General features: G+C 52.0%; 1 protein-coding gene and 1 long non-coding RNA gene across 4 annotated transcripts in view; one reads left to right on the forward strand and one right to left on the reverse strand.

Annotated features, from left to right (window-relative positions):
• The window catches only part of KY (kyphoscoliosis peptidase), a 28,771-nt gene extending 21,170 nt beyond the window's left edge, over positions 1-7,601 (reverse strand). The window contains exons 1-3 of the mRNA XM_039391113.1: positions 7,274-7,601; positions 5,195-5,244; positions 3,956-4,009 (exon numbers count right to left, since the gene is read on the reverse strand). Coding sequence (XP_039247047.1) covers positions 3,956-3,998 — 43 coding nt within the window. The 5' untranslated portion in view covers positions 3,999-4,009; positions 5,195-5,244; positions 7,274-7,601. The remainder of the gene's footprint in view (positions 1-3,955; positions 4,010-5,194; positions 5,245-7,273) is intronic.
• On the forward strand, positions 7,563-12,431 carry LOC113999308. 3 transcript variants are annotated; one of them, XR_003544810.2, is made up of 5 exons: positions 7,563-7,689; positions 9,064-9,171; positions 10,678-10,898; positions 11,729-12,097; positions 12,190-12,431. It is a non-coding gene; the product is annotated as an uncharacterized LOC113999308 (long non-coding RNA). The 3 variants fall into 3 exon arrangements; XR_003544815.2 differs by having other exon boundaries at positions 7,565-7,689; positions 10,775-10,898; XR_003544813.2 differs by having other exon boundaries at positions 7,569-7,689; positions 11,888-12,097.
• Positions 12,432-24,024: the final 11,593 nt, after the last annotated feature.

Genomic DNA, 24,024 nt, shown 5'->3' on the forward strand with positions numbered 1-24,024 from the left:
TCGCTGGACTTCCTGCAGGACTTCAAACGTTCACCTAAATCCCAGGGAGGTCAATTAATGGCTGGAGAACAAGAGCTGCTATCCAAGTGCCATGATTACATGTATTTACCACATGGCTGGCATTTCTCCAGGGGTGATGGGGGGGAGAGAGAGACAGTATGAATGTAGAGCAAGAATTAGGTTATTTGAATCCCGCTGGGTGGAAAGGGAAATTACAGGCTGTGTTCCTGGGAAAGGGTTTTAACTCTTGTGCAGGTGTTTTGCCTTTGCAACAGTCTATAAAGGCTGTGGGTTGCAGAAGGTGTGGGTTGCAGAAGGATATCCTGCCTCCACTGTGCCAGAGAGGGGCTGCTGGACACCTTAGTCCTGCCAGGGCTGAGATTGAGGGTGTCCAAGTGCTTTTCCAAGGCTGTTGTAGATACTGGTAATGGAAAAAGTGCTAGGGCTGCCCTTCTCCTCGGAGCATGTTCTCCTGAGCTGCTCTAGCTGTCCACCTTGGGGGGATGGTTATATCCCAGTGCTGTGGGGTCTTCCCACTGTCTGGAGAGGAAGCCTGGGCACATAACTCCATTGGAGGCAACACCAAAGTCAGGTTAAGATGAACCCCCGTTAATGTACTTTGGTACTGACATCCTTGATGACCCTTTTGGGTCATCGTTACTCATTGCTTAGAAACCTTTGCCTTTCATTTGGCACTTGCGGCTTCTTGGGTTGCGACGAAGAGTATCCCTGTTTCTCCCAGCCATGCTGTCCAGGAAGGAGTTAGCAGTGTCACCTCCAAGCTGGAGAGCCTTCGTGCAGGGGCTGTTCCCTGTTGCTGCTCCTCCTCTTCTGAGCCCTTGTCCAGGGCCAGTGGTGCTGCTGCACGTGCAGGTGTGCCGGTGGCTCCTGTGCTGTTCTTCCTGCCCTTCCTGTCCAGGTCCCATCCCAGCATTAGCCTGGCATTGTTCACCATCCAGGAGGTGGGTATTTTCCCAGTACTGTCCACCCAGACCCCCAAGATGTGTCTCCTCCTCAGAACTGCTCATTCAGAGCCTATTATCACGTGTGGATATATTTGTAGTCTGGGGGTTGTTTTGTTTTTTTCCCAGGCATTACTTTGCACTTGCAGACATTGAATCTCAGCTCCTTGCAAGTTAACTTCGGAATGCTGGGATGCATCCATGGTGGGTAACACATTACAATTGCACTCTGGTGAGTTTTAATCTGCTCTCTTGACCTCCCTGCCCTTTCTTCCTCTCTCCAGCAGAGCTGCAAGACGCTGCCCTTATTCTCCTCCCGGCGTTTTCCATCCCCAGGCTGCTCAGACTGTTCACTCTGCAGTTCTGCTGTGTCAGCAGCTGTGCTTTATGATTTAAGACGGCAGCAGAACTTTCCACTGAACTATAAGCCCATGTATCCAGTTTCCTGGTATCCACACAACTGGGAAGCTAACTGGTGGCTGGGATAGCCCTGCTGGAGAGGTCAAGGATGTGTTCAGATGACAGGGAGACAATGAGGGTCGGCACAAAACCGAATCGAATGGCGCGACCCCCAGGGAGAGACTCGGCTTTGAAGGTGAGTTCCACCTCCTGTGGGGAAATAACTGTCCCCAGCTGGGCAGCCTCTGGCAGAAGATACTGCATCCCAGGGGAGATTGCTGGGGATAAAAGCCAAGCCTGATTGGCCCTGGCTTGTGATACAGCACAGCACTCCTTCTATGAGGGAGCCTGGGGACACCCTGCCTGCACAGAGGTGCTGGAAGCAGCTGTGTGAGGAGCACGGAGCAGGGTGAGGAGTGGAGTGTGGCTCAGGGAGAGTGTCACAGCTCTGTGCTCAGAGAGAGCACTGCAAACATTTCTGCAGGTTTCTCCCACTTTCCCTTTTTTCAGTGACATTGCTGTGATGGCCACTGTTCTTTGTTCCTGAAGAACAAGCCTTCAGCAGCTGGAGATTCGGCAGATGCTTTGCTAAGGTTTCTTAAAAACAGAAAAGACCAATGTGGATGCCCCATGGCAGAGACCTGCAGGAGTGGCTGTGTGTCCTCAGCCACCTCGAGTCACACTCTGGCAGGGAGCTCCTCCTTCCCTGGCAGCTGGATGGGGCTCTGCTGGGCAGGGTGCCTCTGTCCCAGCACTTGGGCTGCTGGAGGGAGGGAAGGAGGGAGGGGGCTGCTGACAGGACATTGGCCACCAAAGGCTGCCAGGCTCTCCAGAGCTGTCCTGCCTTGTCTGTCTGGTTGACCTTCAGCCCTGCTGCTTGGCTTGGGTTTGCTCCTGGCCTTGCTGGATGAGGATCCTGGCTGGGCTGCACGCGGTCATTAGACCTCAATTCGTGGGTAGTCTTCAAATAACTCATCCTTTGAAGGCAATGGGGGCCAGTGCAACCCCGCAGAGGATTTAGGGATCCTTTTTCAAGGTGTCCTGGTAACCCAAATTATCCATTAGCTGTGCCCTTGGGCAATGTGTTTTATGATCAACCACTTACCATAAAACTGCCCTGGGACATGTGGGTGATGTACGACACCAAGTGCATCTGAGATGGGCAGCATGGTTATAAATGGGTGAGGAGACATAGGTGAAGGAGTGGGAGGGGAGTGGAAAATATGCTCTAACTGCTTACACCAGCATTAATTATGAAGGGGGTCTCTCCCCCAGAGCAGACTGGCTTTATCCACATATCCCTCCTCTGAAATTCTGGCTGTTGTACTGTGCAAGACTGGGGGATATTGTAGAGCTGTTCTTTCTGAGAGTCCCCCAGAATACCCAGGCAGGTTTATTTTTGCCCTGGAAGTCTATTTCTGGTTTACTCAGGAGGGAGCCTTGCCCCTTCTAATTAAACAAGTGGCACGGCACTTCCTGGGAGATGCAGAAAGTGCTATTTTTTTGCATTTTATCAACATCTCTCTGCTGCAGAGATGAGCAAAGCCCTTCTTGGTGACCCAACAGACAAAGCAGTTATCTCCTCTGCCCAGCCAACCTGGTATTCTCTGATACAATGACAAAGGTAAATGGAAAGCAAGTTTGGAAAAAATACCTGGAGCTCAGTGTGAGTTGTGGTGTTTGAAGGAAAGTGGACATGATAGGACTGAACCTCCAAACCTTCCTTCCTGAGATGCCATAAGAGCAGAGCAAAGGAACTTTGCCTGCAGGTGGACAGGCTCCCTGGTTGTGTTTACCTGGAGCCAGAGCTAAAGGACCAGAATGGTCATTTGGAGGCAAGATCATGCAACAGTTCTCACTGGGGTTATCTCTTCCTAACCCAAGGTACCAGGATGCTGTGGAAGGGGCTGGATGTTCTCATGGTGGTCCTGGACACGTGAGCTACTGGATGAGCTGAGGACACAATGGTGGCAATGGAAGCAAGTTTGCCCATGACTTGGAGAAGCTGTAGAGGTAGCTGCCTCTTGTCTTTGAGAAGGTCTATCCATATTTGCTGCTGTGTCAGGAGCAAAGGCTGCACCTTCTGGCAGTGGGAGAAGCCCAAAACACCAAATCATTTCTGCATCGGCCAAACCTGCCAAAAACACCTTTGCCAGGTACCAATACCTTCCAAAAAATCCTGCCAAAAGTACCTTTGCCAGGTATTTTGCCACCAGCTGGGAAGAGCCGCTTGGCTGGTTCCCCAGGTCGAAGCCCCCAGGCATTTGATGTGCTGCTCCTTAGCAGCCTGGGAGTGCTTTGAGAGGAGCCAGACCCCCTCTCAGTTCCCATTGCCCTTCCAAAGGACAGTGGGAGATGAACCTGACAGCCTGTCACTCCGACATGGACACTGCACCTGGCTGGGATGAGCATCCCGGGGTTGCCATGGAGATGCCTGATGGGAATCTCTAACTTTTCATAGTCCTGACAGAATGCAAACATTATCAGCATTAAGACCTAAGCAACGTTAACAGTGCTGAAATAGATCCCTTCTGCTTGAGGAGGCCAAAAAGCAGTCAGGGAAGACTCTTCCCCTCAGGAGGGAATGAACTCACCTGTGGAGCTGGGCTGATTGTCTTGTCCAGTCACTGCTCCCATCTCCACGTGAGCTGTTGGAAATAGGAGAAAACATTGTTAGACTCTTTCCTGGAGCAGCTGACCAAAAATCAACCATTATGGTTTTTGCTGTGTGTGCACAGTTGCGGGAAGCTGGGACCAAAGGGCCCTGGGGGTCTGCGAGATGCACAGTGCTTTGTTTGGAGAAGGAGATCATTGTTTTGATAGAGAAATGGGAAAAAAAAGAGAAGGAAAGCACAGACAGCAGCACAGAACATCGGCCTGACTACCAGAGCCAGGCCCAAAGGGTTAAAGCAGCCCAGAAAACCTTAGGGGATCCCTCAGGATGCTCCCGAGCAGACTCCAGTAATGAATTTTCACTCCTGTATTTTCATTATCATTGTCCCATTGTCCCTCTTAGCTCTGCAGCACATTATTCCTGTCATTGAGGCAGCTGCAAGGACAGTGCTGCTCCCTCAGCTTTCTTCTTGGAAATGTGATGGGCTGAGCCTCAGGGCAGGAGTGTGCATGGGCCGTTACCCCAGGAATGATGCTCTGCTTTGCCTCTCTCTCCCGCCAGCTCCTTCAGATTGCTCAGAGTCCCAGGTTTGCCACAGTGCTCAGCAGAGCTTGGTATTTTGTTCTTTGGGAGATGAGCTGGAGGTACCATCCACCCCCCTTCCCTGCTCATCCAGCCAAGCTCACATATTGTGATTAAAGACAGGGATAGACCTGCTTGATTTGGTGCAGCTGAACTGGGTGGGAAGGAGCATCAACCACCTCAATGCTAATAAGAATAGTCTTTGTTTTCATTTTTTCTTTCCAGAAATATTTTATAACTTCATGGCAGAGGCTGCCCAGTGAGGTCAGTGCCCCATCCCTGAAAGTGTTCAAGGCTGAGTGGGATGGGGCTTGGAGCAACCTGATCTCATGTAAGATGTCGCTGCTCATGGAACCATTCTGTGATTCTATGGAAATTTATTAGTTCCCTGGAAACTGGGGAACTGGAGTGGTGGCAGTGGTAATTTGTGTATTGCACCCTGATACAACACCACTTGGAGTTTATCCCTCTTGTTTGGTAGGATCAGAGGAAGCTCTTTTATTTTTCCCAAGATTCCCCAGAAGTGGAAAAGCAGAAGGAGTAAGGCAGAGTCTTCCACAAGCCCCAGCTTGCTGTACTTGAGGTTGCATTTTTAAACACCAGTGTCACTCTAGTGCTGGTCCCACAGCTGACTTACTGAGGTCGTCAGCTTTATCGTCGTCTTCGCTTCCACAGCTCGGGCAGAGCCTGCAAGGAAAACAGGACTGTCAGTTCCCAGGCCTTGAGTGACCAAGCTGCCCACCTGGAAGGGAGCAGTTCTCCCTCAAATCTGTGTTTTGCTTCTGTCACCTGGTTTAGCTCAAGGGTGCTATGGGGACATCCATGGTGACCCATGTGGCCCTTTGTCTGCCTCCTCCCTGCCCGTGGCTCAGGGCTGCGTTTGGAGCCGATGCCTTTGGGCCAAGGGTGTGTCTTGCCCTCCTGATCTGTGTCCCTTTCTGCTTTAGGACTACTCAAGCAAAAAAGACCCGAAGCCTGTGACAACCCCTACAGAGCCAAGGAAGTGAGGACTGGTCCTCTTTCAGAGAGGGAAAACACTGAAGAGGCAAAGCATCTCCATCACTCTAAAAGTATTCCTTAAATAATCATCCATAACAAAGGTAAGAGAAGGTCTCCTGGTTGTTAGGTGTGAGGGCTGTGTGTGGTGCACTTGGTGTTTGGAGCTCATCTGCCTGTGGTGGGTTTGCACCAGTAAAGTCTGGAGCTGTGTGGGTGCTGGTGCCAGCACAGCTCTGTCACCACGGTCCCACTGCCACAGCCGCTCCCTCCAAACGACCGTCAGCCCTTCCTGCTCGGTGACCAGATGCCAGTGGATTCACATTGCTGGGGGCAAACACAGGCTCTTTGCTCTTTCCATCAGCACTGGGTCAGATGGCAGGGCTCCCCCCCACCGAGTATTATTGTTGTTATTTATTTGTACCGTGGCAGTGCCTGGGAACATCCCCTCAGGGCTGGGAGCCTTTCGTGCTAAGGCAGGGCAGGTTGTGACATGCAGCACCAGCAGAGTGAATGCTGAGTGTCACTGCAACTACCCCACTGTCCTCATCCGTGCCGGTGTGGGGGTCACAACCAGCCATCACCCTTAATGCCTGCCTTCTTTCTGGTTCATTTGGTGCCAAAATCACAGAATCGTGGAATCATTTAGATTGGAAAAGACCTCAAGTCTGACCTTTGACTGAACACCGCCTTGTCAACTAGACCAGATCACTGAGTGACACGTCCAGTTGTTTCTTGAACACCTCCAGGGATGAGGACTCCACAACCACCCCACCAACAGTGGGAACTGGCCACTCCTCAGGACCATGTTGCAGAACAGCCCGGGAGCAACGCAGAGGTTTGGTGGGCAGCCGACCCTGACCAGCAGCTGGAGAGCACCTGAGAAAGCAGGGCTGTGCAAACAGGCTGCTTTGGGTACAGCAGCAGGACTCCAATTAAGCAGGAGCTGGTTCCCTGGGTTTTGCTCCTTGAGCCCTGCTGTCCCAATTAACTGGCTCCCCTTACAGTGTTTTTCAACTGTACAGAGATGAGCCAAGGACACATGAACGTAACGTGATCCAGGAAGATTCCCCGAGTGCCAGGAAGTTGGAGCGCTGCTGCCTCTGCTCTTTATGGCCGTGCTCGCTGCCTGGGGCTCCTCGGAGCACAGTTTGGAGCAGAGCTGTTGGGCTCTCACGTGCCCACAGCTGTGTTAGTGCTGCAGGAGCTCCTGTTCTGATGCACCGCAGAGCCCCCACTGTGCCCCTGCCACGGGGGCTCTCCTGTGGTTGCCCGGAGAAGCTATTGCTCTTGGCCAGAAAGCCCCAGTTGATTGGTAATGGTGCAAAACGCCTAATCTGGGGGGCAGAAAACACCAGGTGATATCCATGGCCAATCCCTGCCCATGGCCCCTCTCCCTGCAGCCCAGCTGCAAGCCCTGGCTCCCTGCCTGTGCCCCCAGCCCATGGAGTGGTGGCCAGGCACAGGATCTGCTTCCTGCCTCTGCCATTGCCACCCCTCCCCTGCTCCTCCTGCTGCCCTGCTGTGCCCCTTCTGCCCCTTGTGCCCTTGTCCTAGGGGCAAACGGGGCAGCAGATCCTTCCTGGGAGCTCTGGGCAGCCGGAGCTGCATCAACAACGGCCACCAAGGGCAGGTCGTTGCTGGGTGATCGTGGCTTTTGAGGGTTTCCCTGCGGTGCTGTGATCCCTCTGCCAGTCAGCATTGCTCAGGGTGTCTCTACCTGCCAAATTCTGCCTACAGCTATCCCAGGCTTTTGCTCACGCAGGAGCAGGACCCTCCGTAGCAGCTGGTGATGCTGGCGCGGGGGCACCGCGATTTTTGGGACCGTTTAGTGTTAACCCCTGCCACGCCAGCAACCGCTCCGGCTCTCCCCCGGTGCCGCTGCCCTGGCCAGCCCGCAGGCGTGCAGGGGGCCCAGGTGGCCTCGGTGAGCACATCCTTTGAGGTGAGGAGCCCGGGGCTGACGGTGGCCCCGGGCCAAGCTGCCCTGACCATCTGCTCCGCTCTGTGCCAGCCCGACGGCTGCTATAACGAGCGTGCGTGCGCTGGGCGCGGGAGCCGCCGGTAACAGGAGCCGCCGGACCCCGGCGAGGAGCTGACTCTGTCTTTTCGGCTCTGCCCCGTGTATATTTATCTGTACGTACAAACACAGCCGCCGGCAGAGGTGGCTGGGTGTCCCCAGGCTGTGCCGGTCCAGCGTCCCTGTGCCTGCGGCCCCGTCCAGCCTCGGGGCTGTGGGGAGCAGCCGAGGGGCTGCAGGGCACCGAGGGGGAACTTGGGGTTGCTGAATGTGGGCAGCAGGATTTGGGGGGTTTCTGTGCCCGTTTGCTGTCCAGAAAAGGGGATGTCAGGGGTCCCTGCTGGCTTGTAGCAAAGCCAAGGGCCAGGAGCCACGAGGCACACTGGGATGGTGAGAAGGAGGGGGGAGAGCAGGAGCAGGCCCTGTCTTCTTCCTTTTGGGAGCAGCAGTGAGTGCCCTGGTCATAAACGGGACTTTTATCTAAAATATACACCTTGGGAACGCAGAAGAAAAGCAGGAAAGGGCTTTTCTCAGTGCTAAAGAGCTGCCAACAAACCCCTGACTCCACATTTTGATTTGAGCCAATCAAAGAAATGCAGCCCAAAGCACGACTTTCTCTGAGCTGGGGTTTGGTTTTTCAGTGGAGTGTGTTATCAAAGGCAGAAATGTGGCAAGAGGATTGAATGAGGACTCCTGGGGTATTGTGTGCCCAAGGACGTGGCACAGCACGTGGATTGGGGCATTTTCTATTATTCTAATATTCTGTCTTTGAATCTTAGCCCTCGCTCTCCTTGTAGCCTGTAAAATGCACGAGGCCACTCCTTATTCAGAAAGAGATTTTCTTTGAGAGCCAACTTAATGCTGTTTTGGATCAGAGTGACCCTCGCAGGGAGACTCATTTCCACCAAGCTTAAAAATCTTTTAAGAATTGCCCTAAAAACAAAATGTGTCAACATTGAAAGAACTGCTTAAAAATAAATCAGAACTTATGCTACCTGGGGTTAGGGGACCAGAAATGTAAATTTGGGAAGAAAAGGCTGGTGGAAGCTCCCTGCAATGTTCCCTAAACCTAACAAGGTCTTTTATTTCCATCCCAAAAGCATAGCGAGAGTCAAAGAAAAAGAAACCTGAATCTAGTTGACTTAAAGGTCATGAGACTTAGCGTCGGGATATTTGAGGTCTCGTGATTTTTTAAATGTTAATACTGCAAGGGCTGCTGTGGGAGATTCACTGCCACAGTTCCCAGCTCTGACCCAGAGGCTCGAGCTGTTTCTGCCCTGCTTTAGTGCAAGTTTGATGATGGAGTTACCAAGTTATCTGTAGGAAAGGTCTCTTATACAAGGCCCATGAGAAAGCACCAAACTGGAGATTTTTTTTTTTTTTACTAATTCCTATAACATTTCTGATGTTTTCTGATCAGCCCCCAAAGCATTTAGTTTTTTAGGATTTTGGCAGCTAAAGCCACTGTCATCTCTCATTTTTGTCCTCAGGGGTCTTAGCACACCTTAAAGAGGTCACCTGAGCTCCTGCCTGAGTCTCAAAGAGTGAGGACTGAGATCTGAGGGTGAAGAAACTCATGAACCTGCTGCAGAGCTGAGGTTAGAGGCACATTTCTCTTTAGTACTTGATGTTCTGAGCCTGCCTCTCCTCTCCTTTTCCCAGCCCTGAGTTTTACCCTCACATCACCTGGAAGCTGTTGGTTGAAATATTTCATACTCGGTTTATATGTAACGCTCAACGAGTGCACAGGACGGCTCTTAAAAGGTCACGTTTATACAAATCTGTAATGCATGTGTATAAAATAGGTCAGTTTAGAGTGAATTCTGAACTCCTGTAAAACATGGAAAGGTTTCCTTAGGGCAATCTATTTTAATGCTTGGTCAGAGGAGGCCTGGACCTCACCACCCTCACAAGGAAGAATTCCTTCCCAATATCCCACCTAACCTTGTCCCCTGGCAGTGGGAAGCCATTCCCCCTTGTCCTATTTCTCCAGGCCCTTGTCCTAAGTCCCTCTCCATCTCTCCTGGAGCCCCTTCAGGCACTGAAAGAAGCTCTAAGGTCCCCCTGGGGTCTTCCCTTCTCCAGGTGAACAGCCCCAGTTTGCCCAGCCTGTCTCCAGAGCAGAGGGGCTCCAGCCTTTGGAGCATCTCTGCGGCCTTCTCTGGACTTGCTGCAGCAGCTCCATGTCCTTGTTATGTTGGAAGCCCAAGAGCTGGAGGCAGCTCTGCAGGTGGGGTCTCACCAGAGTGGAATAGAGTGGCAGAATCATCCCCCTCGACCTGCTGGCCTTAAGCCATCTCTGGGATGGGGATTTTCCCAGCCGGAGTTCCTCGGGGTACAAGATAAGGAGGTGAACTGCAATTGCAGGGTCAGCTGAGGGGCTGTGATTCACCTGGCTGATGGCACCCCAGGGCCGGTTACACCCCGGGGCTGTGTGCTGCCTGATGGACTTCCTTCTGGGAAAAGCTACTCAGTCACTCGGCTGCTGAGAAGCAAATCCTGATGATTCAGTGTTGCTGTATATGACTTAGATGAGGTGAATTCTTGTTCTGCACTTAAATCCAGAGGGGCAGGTGCTCAGCTGCTGAATCACATCTGCCCGTGAGCAGCTCAATCCCCGCAGGGCAGGAGAGCTGTGGTATTTACACCGTGGTTTACAAACCCTCAATGCCTCTGTGCAGCCTCTCGGGTGATTGCCCACATTATGCTCAGTGCCTGCCAGTCCCTTCCCAATGCAAACACCTAATTAATTCCCGTGCTTTTAAGGAAATGAAGCCATACAGAAATATGCCACCGGTAACAAATTATGTGGTACCAATGCCACCGATTAATGCTGCAGGAAATAATACTCTATTTCAGATGCTGAATGTTTTTTTTTTTTGTTCTAAATTAATTTGCCATCATACAATAAATCACAGAATGAATCATAAAACGGTTTGGGTTGGAAAGGACCTCAAAGATCACCCAGTTCCAATCCCCCCGCCATAGGCAGGGACAAAAATACCATCCTGCCTGGAAGTTGCTAAATTAACATGCAGACATTGTCCAAAGGGCTAGAAGGGAATTTTATTTTTTCCCCTCTTATTTTCATTATCTGAGAGCAGATTAAGTGTATAAGTCTGCAGTACCATGGATGGCTGTCCCAGTGCTCCCAGCCTCCAGCACACCTCCCATCCCAGTGCTCCCATCTTGCCTCTCCAGGAAGCTGATGGATACTGCAGGATTTCTAAAAACCAGCAGCTGCCAAGACACCATCAGTCCCCGCTGGAATTGTGATTACCTCCTTGCCCAGGTGATGCAGAAGCTTCGGATGTTTCCCATGCAGGTGAGGATGTGAGCAAGACCTTCTGGGGCTCTGTCAGACCAGCCACAGCTTCGCTTTCCGTGGAGTAGATGGGAAAAGTTGTGGGAAAAGGTGGAAGTGAGTGAAGTTTATAGTCCCACCAGGGCTGATCTTTGCACCTGTCAACTCCAGTAACAGCTCCATTTACGGGAGCTCATAAAGGAGATCTCTCTACCTGGCCAGGTGTGGTACCGAGCACTGGCTGGGGGGGTGGTTTCGACGGGATGCCCGTGTGTGAGTGCACCGGGAAATGCCAACACAAGCAGGTGCCATGGAGCACAGAGAGGCAATAAGGAAACGAGCTGGGGCAAGTTCCCTGCTCCTTACTGGCTGCCTGGAAGGGTGCAGGAAGTGAAACCAAAAGAGAAAGCAGGACTGGAAAGCAGGTGTGGTGGGTGGTGGCACCTGCAGTTGTGCAGGAGGAGGTGTTTACCAACATGGACTATGACTGCCTTGAAAGGTCTCTCAGTTTATCACCCAAGTGCTCTGTGCAAACACTCTAGAAAACACTCCAGGAACAGTGATTAGATTAAACCCCAAATGAATCTCACTGTTATCAGGCCCCAGAGTTGGGAGGTAATGTCAGTTTAGCAGGGCTGGTGTGCAAGGATCAGCTTAAAAATAGCCAGGCTATCATTGTCAATATTTTTATTTATTTATGTAGTTTTCAGAAGCTTTCTAAGTGTCTGCTTAAGAAAAAGCAGCATCCTGAGACATTTCCCACTCCCCCTGGATTGCAGGGTGACTCTGATGGGTGCCGGGTGCTGGGCAGTGGGTGAGGAGCTGAGTGGCTCCTGGCATCCTTCTTGTAGGGCCATCAGAAATGATCTCAGGACATCAGCCAGGGAAGACCATCAATGCCAGGGGCAAATGAGGCTGAGAACAGAGACTGTTGGGTGTCCAGCTAATCATCAGGAGGGGAGAGCTGGCTGGGTACAACGGTTCTTCAGCAGGGGCTCCTGGTTCCACAGCTCCAGGTGGTGTGGGCAGGGCTGCAGCTGAGGGCAGGTTACATCCCCGGACACTGGGCACATCAGCACGTTCTGCTGGTTCAAATGCAGAAGAGCTCAGTTGAGAAAATGTGAAATGAAGCCTGTTACTGGTCTAAACCCAGCTCTGAAAATGAAAGTAACCACTTCTACAAGTTTAAAACCGGTGCCATGTAGCAGCTCGGTGAGTCTGTAAGTAGCACTTCCCCCTCTCCCCAGTCTTAATGCTCTGTCCTGCTAAGACATAGAGTCAGTTAAAAAGAGATTTTCTTCAAATCCCACAGACTCTCACCCAGAAGGACACTGGGTGTGTTCCTGGTGGGCTCTCAGCAGCTGGGACGTCTGGAAGGAGCAGCACAGCAGCATCGAGATGCTTCACCTGCCACCCAAACCCCACTGTGGGTAGTGAGAAATGAATTTGATAGTGTGGAAAATCTGGGCACTATTGAGAAGTTAAGTCAGTCTCCAACTGGATTCATTCACTGCTGGTAGTTGGAAAAATTAATAAAGTGCAGATCTGAATCAATCTTGCTGATATTCCGTAAAGCATGAACATTATCTATGGCAAACTGCTGGAGTAGCAGCTCAGGCTCGGACCAGCAAGAGGCTTTGTGTGCTGGGATGCTGCACCCTGGAGCCTGCTGGGGAGGGGTGTCCTGGCTTCCAGCCCCTCCATCAAGGCTGGCTTGGTGTTCAGCTGGGTCCCCTCATCACCAGCCGTCGTGTCCCTGTCCTCGTGCCAGTGTCTTTCTTTTCCAAGTGGAGCAGCACTGTGGGTGTTACTTGCTGTACGTTATAGCCTGGTGGCTTTGCCACACTGTCCTGAGCATGGAGCTGGACATTTAAATCCCCAGCATCCCAAATATCACCTTCAGGATGCAGCTTTCAGAAAATAAAGCCGGATGAGTTGAGCTTTGGTTCCGTGACTGCAGTGAGCACAGTGAAAATCTACTAAATGCATTTCTAGGGAATAATTTCCTGGCTTGTACTACACTGATCACAGATGAGGTTTGAATTTGGGCTAGAGATATAAAAAATGCACCAATTAAGCTGGTTTTTTTGCACCTGGCGAGAGGTGAGTGTGTGAAAGTTAAAGTGGCCTTGGCTCGTGTGGAGCGGGGTTGTCTGTGCCGGCCATAAATCGAACCGGGACGGCTTAATTGCTCCTTCACAGTAAATAAAGCTCTGACTGAGATGTCTGCTCTCTAATACAGGGGGGATCTCCCGGGCTGTGGAGGATGATAGCTAGCCGGAGAAATCCATTCCGGGGCTCTTTGGGATCGATAAGCAGTTAAGGGAGCGGCGGGAAGATGACATTGCCTGTCTTTGTGCGCACACACCGCAGAGGGGCCGGGCCGTTAAAGGGCAGCGCTCGGGCTCGGAGCCATCGGCTTTAGAATGTGGTGGTTCCTGCTGGAATTTTGGACACTTGGTGAGGTAAGAGCAGCCTGTGCATCACAGTGAATGGTTGGGGACCATCACCCACCCTCACTCTGGGCTGGTGCCTGAAGTCAAGGTGATGGGCTGAGCCACGAGGTTCAGTAATGCTGTGAGGGCTCTGTGGCTCGGAGGGTTTCCAGGGCCAGCCCAGCTTGCCGGTGGCCAGCCCAGCTTGCAGGTGGCCAGCCCAGGGCTGCCTCACTCGGGCTGCAGCAAATCCACTGTCACAGTGGAGGGAGCTCGGGGGCTCAGAGCTGGTTTTAGCTGAAGGCTCCCAAGACGTGCTGTGGGGAGGTAGTGGCTCCATCCAGCTTTCTGCAGAAGGTCCCCTCCACTCATGACCATACTGCTGGTGGGTGGTCTGCGCTCTCAGCTTTTTTCTGTGCTGTTTCCCCCAACCCTGGAGATGTTGGACCCTGCCATCAACTATGGGAAACGTAAATGGCAGTGTCTGGCTCATCCCTAATGATTTACCTGGAAATGCTGTTGTGCAGAAGGGAGATGAATTGCCACTTAGCTTCTAGCTCCTGCCCTCCTGCCTTTTAAAAGGGAAATATTGCAGCTGCTTTCTAGCCCCACTACTCCTCACCTGGCTTGTGTTTAATTATTAATTCTTCCCTGCCAGGGAAGAGCCGGTGGGACTGCAACAGGAGCTGGACCAAGCTGCTGCCCCTCCAGCCCCAAACCCAACTGAGATTCAGAACAGACCAGGAAAAACCAAATTGTGAAGCAAACACTGTTGTGATTCTGTTTAGTGATATGTGGGGTTCCACCTGGCATTGCTCCCCTTAGGCACACACACCTTCCTCACTCCAGTAATGCAGGATGCTGGAATCTGTGGGTGAGACCAAACTCCCACCAGCCTCAGGAAGAGTTAGAAAACCCTTCTATCCTCTGAACTAAGTCTTTTTGGAAAGAGGAAAGTTCTTGCTGATGGTTTTGGAGCAGATGCACCCAGTGGCACAGTTTACCAGCAAATATTTGGGAAGGTCTAGGGTCAAGTCATGGTGTAAAAGGTGATATATTACATTTCTTTTAGTGACCATGTGAAAAAATGGCCCAGCTCACAATCACTTTGGCAGGACAGAGGGATGTGAGGCTCACCAGAGCTGTTATTTCCAGTGGCTGATCTGCTTGGCCTTGTTTAATCCATCGTCCTTGAGCCAATCTGCTGAAGTGGCACTGAGTGCACCCCGATGCAAAGCACAGGCTCACAAAGCTGGGGCTGGACGAGGCATCTGGTGCACCAAGGCACCACCACCTTCTGCCTCAAGGTTTTCCAGCAGGTAGGTGTGTGACCCAGTCTTAGTAATGCTAATTCTAATGAATTTTTTTTAGGGGAAGGTGGGGTAAGCCCTTGCAAAGTACTTGTAGATCTGTGCTGTTCAAGCTGAACAAGCTTAATGGCAGAGTTGGAAACACGAGTCAGGACTTGGCTGTTTTTGTGTTTTTTTTGTTTTGTTTTGTTTTTTTTTTTTTTTTTTTTTTGTTTTGTTTTGTTGGTTTTTTTGGTTTTTTGTTTGTTTGTTTGTTTGTTTTTATGTTTTTGTTGTTTATTCTATGTTTTTGAGCAAGTAGTGCCACAATTCTCCAAAAAATGTGGAAGTGGGGAGTAACCCACAAAGTGTAGGAGCAGAAATTCCCTCAGACATCCCCCCTACTCTGACCTGGCTAAAACGAACCAACAGGTTCTAAAATTGTGGGGTAGGGAGTGGGGATGGATGAAAACGCGCTTTGTTTCCCCAATGAGGCTGACTGCAAAACCTGCCTTGGAAAAAGAAAGTACATGCTTTGCCCTTTGCCACAGGGAATGTTTTCCCTCTTGTGGTATCCATTAAAATGAAACTTTAACTGTTTAAAATGATCCTGCCCTTACCTCTGTGGCCTTATTTAGATCTAGACACATCCCATCCTCCCTCCCTGCCCATGCCAGCCCTGTCACAGCGTTACAGAGTGTTGGGATGTTGCACATGTACAGGTGGTGCTTCCAAAAGCATCCGTGTGGATGGACGCTTGGATCCAGGCTGTCAACGAGGACAGCACTGTCCATCCCATGGGAGCATCGGGCTACCTTCCCTAGAATATAACCCCTTTCCAGCATCATCCTCCATCACCCTCCTGCCAAAATCCCTTCTTTGCCCTCATTCCTCCTCTTCTGTGGCTTCAGGATTATGTTGTTGTTTTTTTTTTTTCCCCAGAAAAAACAAATCCCTGAGCTTGGAAGCATTGCATGGACACGTGAGCTGGGGGAGGGATGGCAGCTTTCTCCCTGCCCTTGGCCACACCATCAAAGTGCTGTGGGCACCGAAAAGCCTGGGCAGGGGTCTTGCTGAGCTCTGCAGCTGTGCAGGAATTGCTCTCCAAATTCGAGATGTTCTCTGTATTTATTTTTCCGTCTGGGTCCGTTTGCTGACAGCCAACAACCCGTGGCTTCGGGCAGCCAGTGCCTGCGCTACATATTTTTGTTCATCCGTCCCTCCCTGCCAAGAGCTGGAGTCAGACAACTGGCTCCAGCTGGTGCCAGCTCTGGTTGCTCACACAGGGATTAGCACGTAAACTGCTTTGGTCCCCCTGCGGAGGCCGAGCGTGGCCTTCTCTCTTACCCTCCCGCTGCAGTTGCCTCTGTGAAAGATGTCTCTGACTTTGCTCTTGACTTTCTGCAAGAGGTTGCTGTAAGAAAAGGATTTTCCCTGTTTTTTTCGGGTGTCTCTGCACCCTGGGTAACGTGGGAGAGCATGAGTGCCTCGTGGTCCACCGTGTCTCAGGCTGCTCCTGTGCTTGACCCTTGGGCAGGACACCAAGAGGGATTAAGGGGAAGTGTTGGACCTGGGGATCTCCAGAAAACCAAGAAGTAATCTCCTAGTGCTGGGAGACTAAAACAAACCCTCCCTGAGATGGTGAGCACGACTGGATTTCTCACTTACAAGCGAAGCTGTTGTGGTTTCTCTGTGCTCACAGCCCTTGCCCAGGACTCCGCAAACAGAAATAAAATCAGCTGAAAAAATACAAGAGGCCCTGAGATGAGAACTGGGCAAATGATGAAGGAAGACAGTAAAACCAATGTAGAGATCTTGGGCCACCTCATCAAATAGCAGGAGCTGGAGTGGGGGTATTGATTTCAGCAGAGCTGTGCCAGTTTATGCAAGTTAGGGCTCTGACCTAAGTATTTCACCGTAATAAAGATATCCAGATGCTGGAAAACTTCCAGGGAAACTGTCTCCTTGGATCAGGTTGGTTATTGATGTATATGCATATCGATACATACACATTAACACCGCGTGGGGCTGTAAAATCCCACATTTAAGGCACCTTACAGCTCGACTTCAACTGTGCCAGGTGGTTACCTGTGCAACCTGCCAGAGTGAGGTGTTGTCCTTGGCAGGACCAAACGTTATTCCTGTTCTCCGGTGCACAGGGAAACTCGATCCTTGCTCTTCCCGTCACTCCGGAGCGTGACCGGGAGGTGGCAGGGGGGGTGGGACGCTGGGTTTCTGCGAACCCGCTGGCGCGAGGGGGGTCGGCGGGGCGGGAGCGGGGCCGCGGGGCCGGGGAATGTGCAGACTCAGTCCTGTCCTTGGAAAAGCCAGGGAGGAGTGCTGCTGGCGAGGAGGGGGCTCGTTTCGGGGTCCCCGGATTGTAACCCTGCCCTCCCTGCTGGATCTCATTGCAGGGAGCGGTGCTGGGCAGAGCCTGCCCGCGGCTCGCTGGGGATCCCAGTGAGGAGTTCGGACAGACTGGTTTGTGCTGGTCCTGCCTGGTGCGACAGTGGATGCTGTGCCCTTCATCCGACTGCCACCTCAGGGCACCCCAGGAGGTGCTCTTGTGCGTTCAGGACCTGGGGACCTGCCTGCAAGTCCCAGGTCTGTCCTCTGAACCTGAGCTCAGACTTGGCTGGCAACAAAATGAAGCCAGGTCTAAGGCTCTAGGTTTCCCATGCTTCCAACAGGTCCTTGTGAGTGCTGAGCAGGATGCTTGGAAGCCACTCAAGTGGGAACGGTTTACTTCCATAGGCTATTATATTTGCTTTGAACCACCTTCTTGCTGCGTTTTACACAAAGCCTGCTCTCTTTGGAGCAAAGCTTCTGTTTGGGTCTAATTTCTTTCAATGGGACTTCAGCATGTGCTCAAGTACTTTGCTGATTTGAGGCCCCAGTCATTAACTTTGCAGTTGATTACTCAAGTGGATTTTAGGTGGAGGAATGGGAATGCTAACATCCAGTGGGAAGAGTTGAGCCAGTGCTCAGGCTTAAACTGAAACCAGTCTCAAAGAATTAGTGCCGTCGGGAGTGTTGGTCAGCGCCGGATCCCGGAGTTGCTCCTCACAGTGTGTTTCCCCGCGGTGTCCGGGTGTCCTCCCAGCTCAAGGGAGTCGGCAGAATCCTTCCCCTGCTCCGTTTAACAGTTTAATGGCGTTTGGCAGCTTTAAAATTACAGTCTGGGCGGCTTCCCCCACACCAGAGCCGAGGAGGCGCAGAGCTGATTGCCTGATTAACTCCTCGGCGTCGCAGATCATCAGGAATGCAAACAACCCGCACGGTAAATACACATTTTAGGGCAGATCAGCAGCACACACACACTTTGAGGCCTTCACCAATTACCCAAATTGGTACGTTCCAGTCATTGCGTCGGCATATCGGATATAATGTATCATAGAAAAATCAGCGGCTCACAGCTAAGGTTGTCTATTGTGCTGTGGTTCTCAGCTTGTTGATCGTTTTATTTTAGAAAAGAAACAAATAGATTATTTTATGAGTACATTTATGGATTATGTAAAATTGTATGTACAGTTAGGGGTGGAGTGTGTCAACCCTGAGGTGCTGCCTGGTCTCGAGGCAGCAGCATTGGCCTCGTGCTCTGGCCTGGCTCATTGGTGGTGAGGGAAAGCAAAAGGGTTTTTCTTTTTAAATCATGATTGATGGATGATTTATAACCAGCTGCGGGGGCTTGAGTTCTGGCAAAATGATGACATTCAGTGCAAAGGGGGAAAAAGCGTGTTTTCCTCCCAGTACCCCCTGTTCAGTCTGGCCTGTGTGATGCAGCCTCTGGCAAACTGAGGCAAACCCTTTTTTATCCCTTTAACAGGGCTTGGGCACGCTCTGCAAGATTATTCCAAAATATTTTGAGAGAGATGAAGGGAATGAGCTCAGTGTAACACTGAAGAGCCTCAAAAGGGGTCAGTATTCTTCTTCAAACACACAAACCTGCATGGATGCGCTGACCTTTGAAAAAACACAACACACACGAAAATCAGCTAATCTAAAATGAAGGGATGATTTTGCTGTTGCCAAAGAGGCTCAAAAGCCTCGCTTTGCTCAAGCTTATCTCTTCTCCCTCCTCCGGGTCTTGCTCTCGTGTTGTACCGTCTCCGCACCCCGACGGTGGGAGCATCGCACCTGTAATCTGCAGATAACCTTTGTGCCTCCGGCTGTGTCTGCCCGCGTGTCCTGGGGGATCTTCCTCCCCGTTCCTTCCTTTAGCATTCAGGATCACTGCTCTCTGTGCTGGCATGACCTGAGCGTGCTTGTGGGCGTGGAGACTCCCACAGAATAAACGCCGTGTTTGGAGCCTGTGCTCAAACCCCCTTCCCTGTATGTCTGCCATGTTCTCCGTATGTGACAGACACAGACGGGCACCTCATCCCACGGAACTCTGTTGGAGCTCTGTTTGTGGGGAGCTCGTGAGGCTCAGGGGGGCTTTGAGCTGCTCCAACGCCAGGGTTTGCTCCCCCCCCCGGGAGGGCTCCACGTTGGTGTGGGCTCCCACCTCCACGCTGGGTGCAGAGCCCTTCCCAGCACAGCAGCTCAGCTCTGTGGGCTGCCAGGAGGTGAACAAAACAGCCCAGAGCAAGGAGGTGGGAGATGAAAAGAAACTCTGATGAAAGAAATGAAAGGGCAGGGAAGGGAAGGGGGTGTTGCCTGATGTCGCCAGGAGATGCTTGAAGCTCCTGGAGGGAAAGTGGGAGCAATAGTGTGGGAGAGGGGAAGTTTCTGGGTATGAAGGAGATGCTGATGGATGGGAGCAGTGAAGGTGCTAGTGGAGCCTGGCCACAGTCACAGTGTGGAGCACTTTGGGTTGGGATTGTGTCATGATTGATCAACCCAGCCTAATTAGAGCATTACAAAGTGGTTTGGATTGGGAGAGACCTTAAACAACATCTCAGCCCCCCCTGCCATGGGCAGGGACACCTTTCACTGGACCAGGTTGCTCCAAGCCCTGTCCAACCTGGCCTTGAACACTTCCAGGGATGGGGCAGCCACAGTTTCCCTTCCTCCTGCTTTTGAAGGATCTTCCTCAGCTTGGATAGCCCAGGGACAACTCCACAGCTGGCAGCCTGTGGGAGCTGTCACCAGGTGAAGAAGAGCTGGAGGTAGGTCATGCAGAGAAGTGATGCCCACTGCCTCTTGGGGCACCCTAGTGGAGCTCTCCAGCTGCAGAGGAGCCCTGTTAGGAAGAAATGAGTCTCAGCTGAGATGTGGTTGCAGGATAAATAAGGGCCCAGATGCACTGCAGGAGGTTTTGACTAGCTGGGGTGGTGCTTATTGTCCTCTTTGGCAAAACAGGGGCCATCCTTTCCTTCCACTGGAGTGGTGGCTCAAGCTGAGCATCTGTGCCTTACCTTCTCGAGCCCGAGGGACATGGCTGAGCTGCTGGAGAGCTCTTGGGGTGCTATGCCCTGCCCCTGATGGGACAGCAGAAAGCAGCTGGCTGTCCTCTGCCAGATGTCCTCCATTTCTCCTCTTTGATTGCCACAATTCCAGATGTGTTACCTGTCATCTGCTTCCACCCACTCCACTTTTGGGAGCGATCTTGTACCAGTGCACGATGGATCCGTCCTCGTCTGTGCTTCTGCTGTGAGCCTGGAGCTTTGAGAACACACCTAGAAATGTCAGCTAAAAATAATGAGATTAATGATCCTCACCCAGAAGTTGGGCTTCTGTTTTCCTAGAAAGCTGGATGGAAACCAGTGATGAGAGCTCTTTGCCAGTGGACAGGAAAGCTTGTCTCCAGCCAGCCGAGAGCAGGCTGTAGCCCAAGCAGAAGATGCCCTGCTACAGCTCCTTTTGGAGGGAACCCCCACCTTTTTGGTTGATGTTTAGCTTCTGGCACATAGCAGTGCTGTGGTTCTGAGAGATGCTGGCCTGTGGCTTTCCTGCTGATGTCCAAGGAAACAAGTCCCTGGGAGGAGACGTCTGCCTTGTCCTGGCACAGCTGCTGCCCCGTGTGGCCGGGGAGAGGAGGAGGATTTCTCCCATGTTTCTCCTTTGGTATTTACCTTTCCGGAGCAGGTGAAGGTAAGGATTCCATTTCCTGCTCTGCACAGGGAGTTTGGATGTGGGCTCTGCCCTGCTTCCCTCCATACCAGGTAACCCTCCAGATCTAAGTTCTTGCTGGCATCTCTCATTTACTGGAAATCTTTGTTATTTCCCAGGAACGCGGCGATGTATGCAGGACGATGTCAGATTCTGTGTAATAAATTTACTAAGAGGGTTTTTTTGCACTACCAGCTACTCCTAGCTTCTGTAAAATCAGTAATGATTTAGCTGTAAAAGGCTTTGCTGTGCGTCCTTCAGATACGAAATGTGCAAATGACATTGGAGGCTGGCAAAGTGAAAAGTGGATTCATTCCCGTTCCCAGAACGGGGCTTGCTCGTGGACAAATTGGCACGAGACCTGGAGATGTTAAATGGGCAAAGCAGGCTTTGGAAATTAATCATTTCCTATTAATGAGGAAGGTCCTGCCCTCCCGCGTGCCTGCAGGGAAGGAGAGCAGTGCAGGGAGGATGTGCCGGCCCCTGCAAATATTTGGGGTTACCTGCGGTGTGCAGGGAGGACCTCGCGCTCAGGCCGCCTGGTCCTTCCCCGCGTTCCGTCCCTTTCCTGGGTCGGGTTTTAGTTCCGCTCTCCGGCGGCAGCTGCCGGTGCAGGGCCCCAGTGCTGCCGGCTGCTGACCTCCAGAGGCTGGTGGGAGAAAACCTCGGCCACCCGAGTGGCCTCCGGGCACTCGGGCTGCAGGTCCCCAGCCCGGGCAGCAGCACAAGGGCGCGTCCGGCCCCAGGCTAACGCTGGTCCTTGCTGGTGGGTAACTGGGACAGGAGGCGGCTGGCCTGGGTGAAGCCCTGAGCAGCTCTCCTCGCTCGGGGGCTCCCCAAAACGTCTCGTCTAATTTGTACCAGCAAGGAGCCCTTTCTCCAGTGGGAGGGATCCGCCCAGATCCATGGCTGGATCTGGCAGCTGCTGCTCAGGCTACTCTAGGTAGGCTGAGAGTGTAGGAATGGGGACAGACTGTCCCAGTGACCCACGCTCAGGTGTGGAGCTCGAGACCCTCCTCAAGTGCTGCCTCTTCCCAGAGTTCATGCCCTTGAGCCAGGGATGTGCAACCTGGAAAGGGGCCTGGGATGAACCTGGTGGCATGTACAGGAGTGATGCCTGCAAAGAGGTAGCATATGTGTTCAGGCTTTATTAGGACAGTTTCCTCTGTAACTGAAAAGCCCCTTGCTGCTGTATTTACCTTCCTGGTGGGGACTGTCACTGTCCCTGGCTGGCTGCGGTCACCCCAAAGGGCAAAGCTGGCAGAGAGGTAGAGGGGCATGGAATGCTGCTCAGGTGGGGATTGTTCTGCCCACACTGAAATAGTCTAGTTGCAAATGATGGTTTTGCACAAGCTGTTATAGCACCCGCCAGTTAATTTTCAGAATTACCCCTGCATAAGTCTAGAGTTTTGCCTGAAAGATCTCTTTCAGCTTCTTCTTTTTTTTTTAATCCAAATCCAGATTTTTCTATTCATTTTCTGTAACCTGGTATTTGTAAATGGAAATAATTTTGTATCCCTACTGGATTTTTAAAAACGAAACTGCAGGTAACTGTTAAAAGCTTTCTTTGCAGACCCTGATCAAAAGCCTTTGCAGGTTTTGATCCAAAAGCTCTGATTTCAGTAAAAAAAAGCTGTTGTCCATCTGTCTTCCCCCACCTGTATTGCCCTCTCTGCTCTCCTCCCCTTTCCACTTAGACGAAAAAACCCCGTGTTTCCACAGGCTCAATCAGCATCAGAGGCACTTATTTAAAGGGAGGAAGAATATCATGATATTTCACTGCCTGTTTTGGATTCTGTGAAGGAATTTCATCCCCTCCCAGTTGCCACGTCTCTGGCATCCCTCCCAGATCTGAACTCTCTGGAGGACGGAGGCAGAATTATCTCTGAGCTTTGCAGCTGCCAGATGTTAACCGATGAAACGGCAGCCTCCCGCTTCCCTCTTCACTCCGGGTAAACCTCTGCCGGCCTGCCCTGTTTGAAATGCAAAACTCCCTCAAATCCCCTCTCACAGGGTTCTTGACGTCTCCTGTCAATCAAGCCTGGCAAAGACTCCCTTCATCCCTCTTCCAGCAGCTTTGCCTTAAGAGCTGCACTTGTGTGTGGCTGAGTGAAGTGCCTGGGCATCCTGAGCCGTGGTGTGGAGGGGTGGGAGCTGAGGATGGGGCAGTTGTCACATCCCTGGAAGGTAGCTGTCCTCTCCTGCCTGGCAGAGTAACCAGGCACAGTCTTCCTCCCCTCCCTGTTGGTGGTATGCAGCGGAGCCAGGGATGTGCAGGTCATTAGCAGGGTCATCCCAGAATCATTTTGGTTGAAAAAGACCTCCAAGTTCATTTGAGTCCAGCCTATGCCTAATCCCCACCTTGCCACCCATTCCAGAGCACTCAGAGCCATGTCCAGTCTTTCCTTAAACACCTACAGGGACAGTGACTCCACCACCTCCCTGGGCAGTTCCACTGCTTAACAACCCCTTCCGTGAAGAAATTCCTCCTGGTTTCCAACCTGCCCCTCCCCTGGCACAACTTGAAGCCATTTCCTCTTGTCCTGTCCCTTGTTCCCCCCCCCTCTGGCTCCCCCCTCCTGTCAGGGAGTTGGAGAGAATGAGAAGGTCCACCCTGAGCCTCCTTTTCTCCAGGCTGATCCCCCCCCAGGTCCCTCAGCTGCTCCTTGTATGACCATGAGACCGTGGCTGCTTGAGCATGGTGGGAGCCAGGACATGGCATCTCGTGGTCTTGGCAGCTGGTCCCTTGGGAGGGACTTTGGGAAGGGCCACCTGGATGTTGCCAACTGCCCCTGTGGTGCCCGTCATCCCTGTTTGAAGAGGCCCACGGGTGCTGCTGGGGCAGTTTGATATCTGGGATATCAAAGGGGTAGCTTGGTAAAGGCTTTGCTGGGATGCAGGTTTCTCTTGGGAGCAGTGAAATGCTCAAGGCAGAACTCGCTGGGTGAGGTTTAGTGTGTGTGCAGGGAGGTTACAGGGCTGCAGCAGCTCCTTCTGGCCTTCACACCCCTCCGTCTGCGAGGTCCATGGTGAACACAGCAGGGAGGCTGCAGTGCCTGCAGAGGCATTCACTGGCTTGTGTGAGTGTCTAGTGGGTTTGTGGCTTTGAATATTCCTGGTTTTGTTCCCTTTACCTGGAAAAAGCTGGGGTTGTTGCCCTGGGGATGGCAGTGGTACCAGGCACCGTGTGTGCTCCGTGAAGGGGTGCAGGACACATGCCCTTGAGTGCAATCATCCATGTAATTACCCTGTGAGCAATAGGAGCAGGGGGAACAATCATATTACCCTTATGATAGTGTTCATGGGACCATTGATCACGGTGACAATCGGGAATTCGTCACGATAAAGGAGGAAAAAATGGGAAGCTTC

Source organism: Pipra filicauda, unplaced genomic scaffold (assembly GCF_003945595.2).
Source record: "Pipra filicauda isolate LSUMZ 115617 unplaced genomic scaffold, ASM394559v2 scaffold90_size2875636_pilon, whole genome shotgun sequence".
Taxonomy (NCBI): domain Eukaryota; kingdom Metazoa; phylum Chordata; class Aves; order Passeriformes; family Pipridae; genus Pipra; species Pipra filicauda.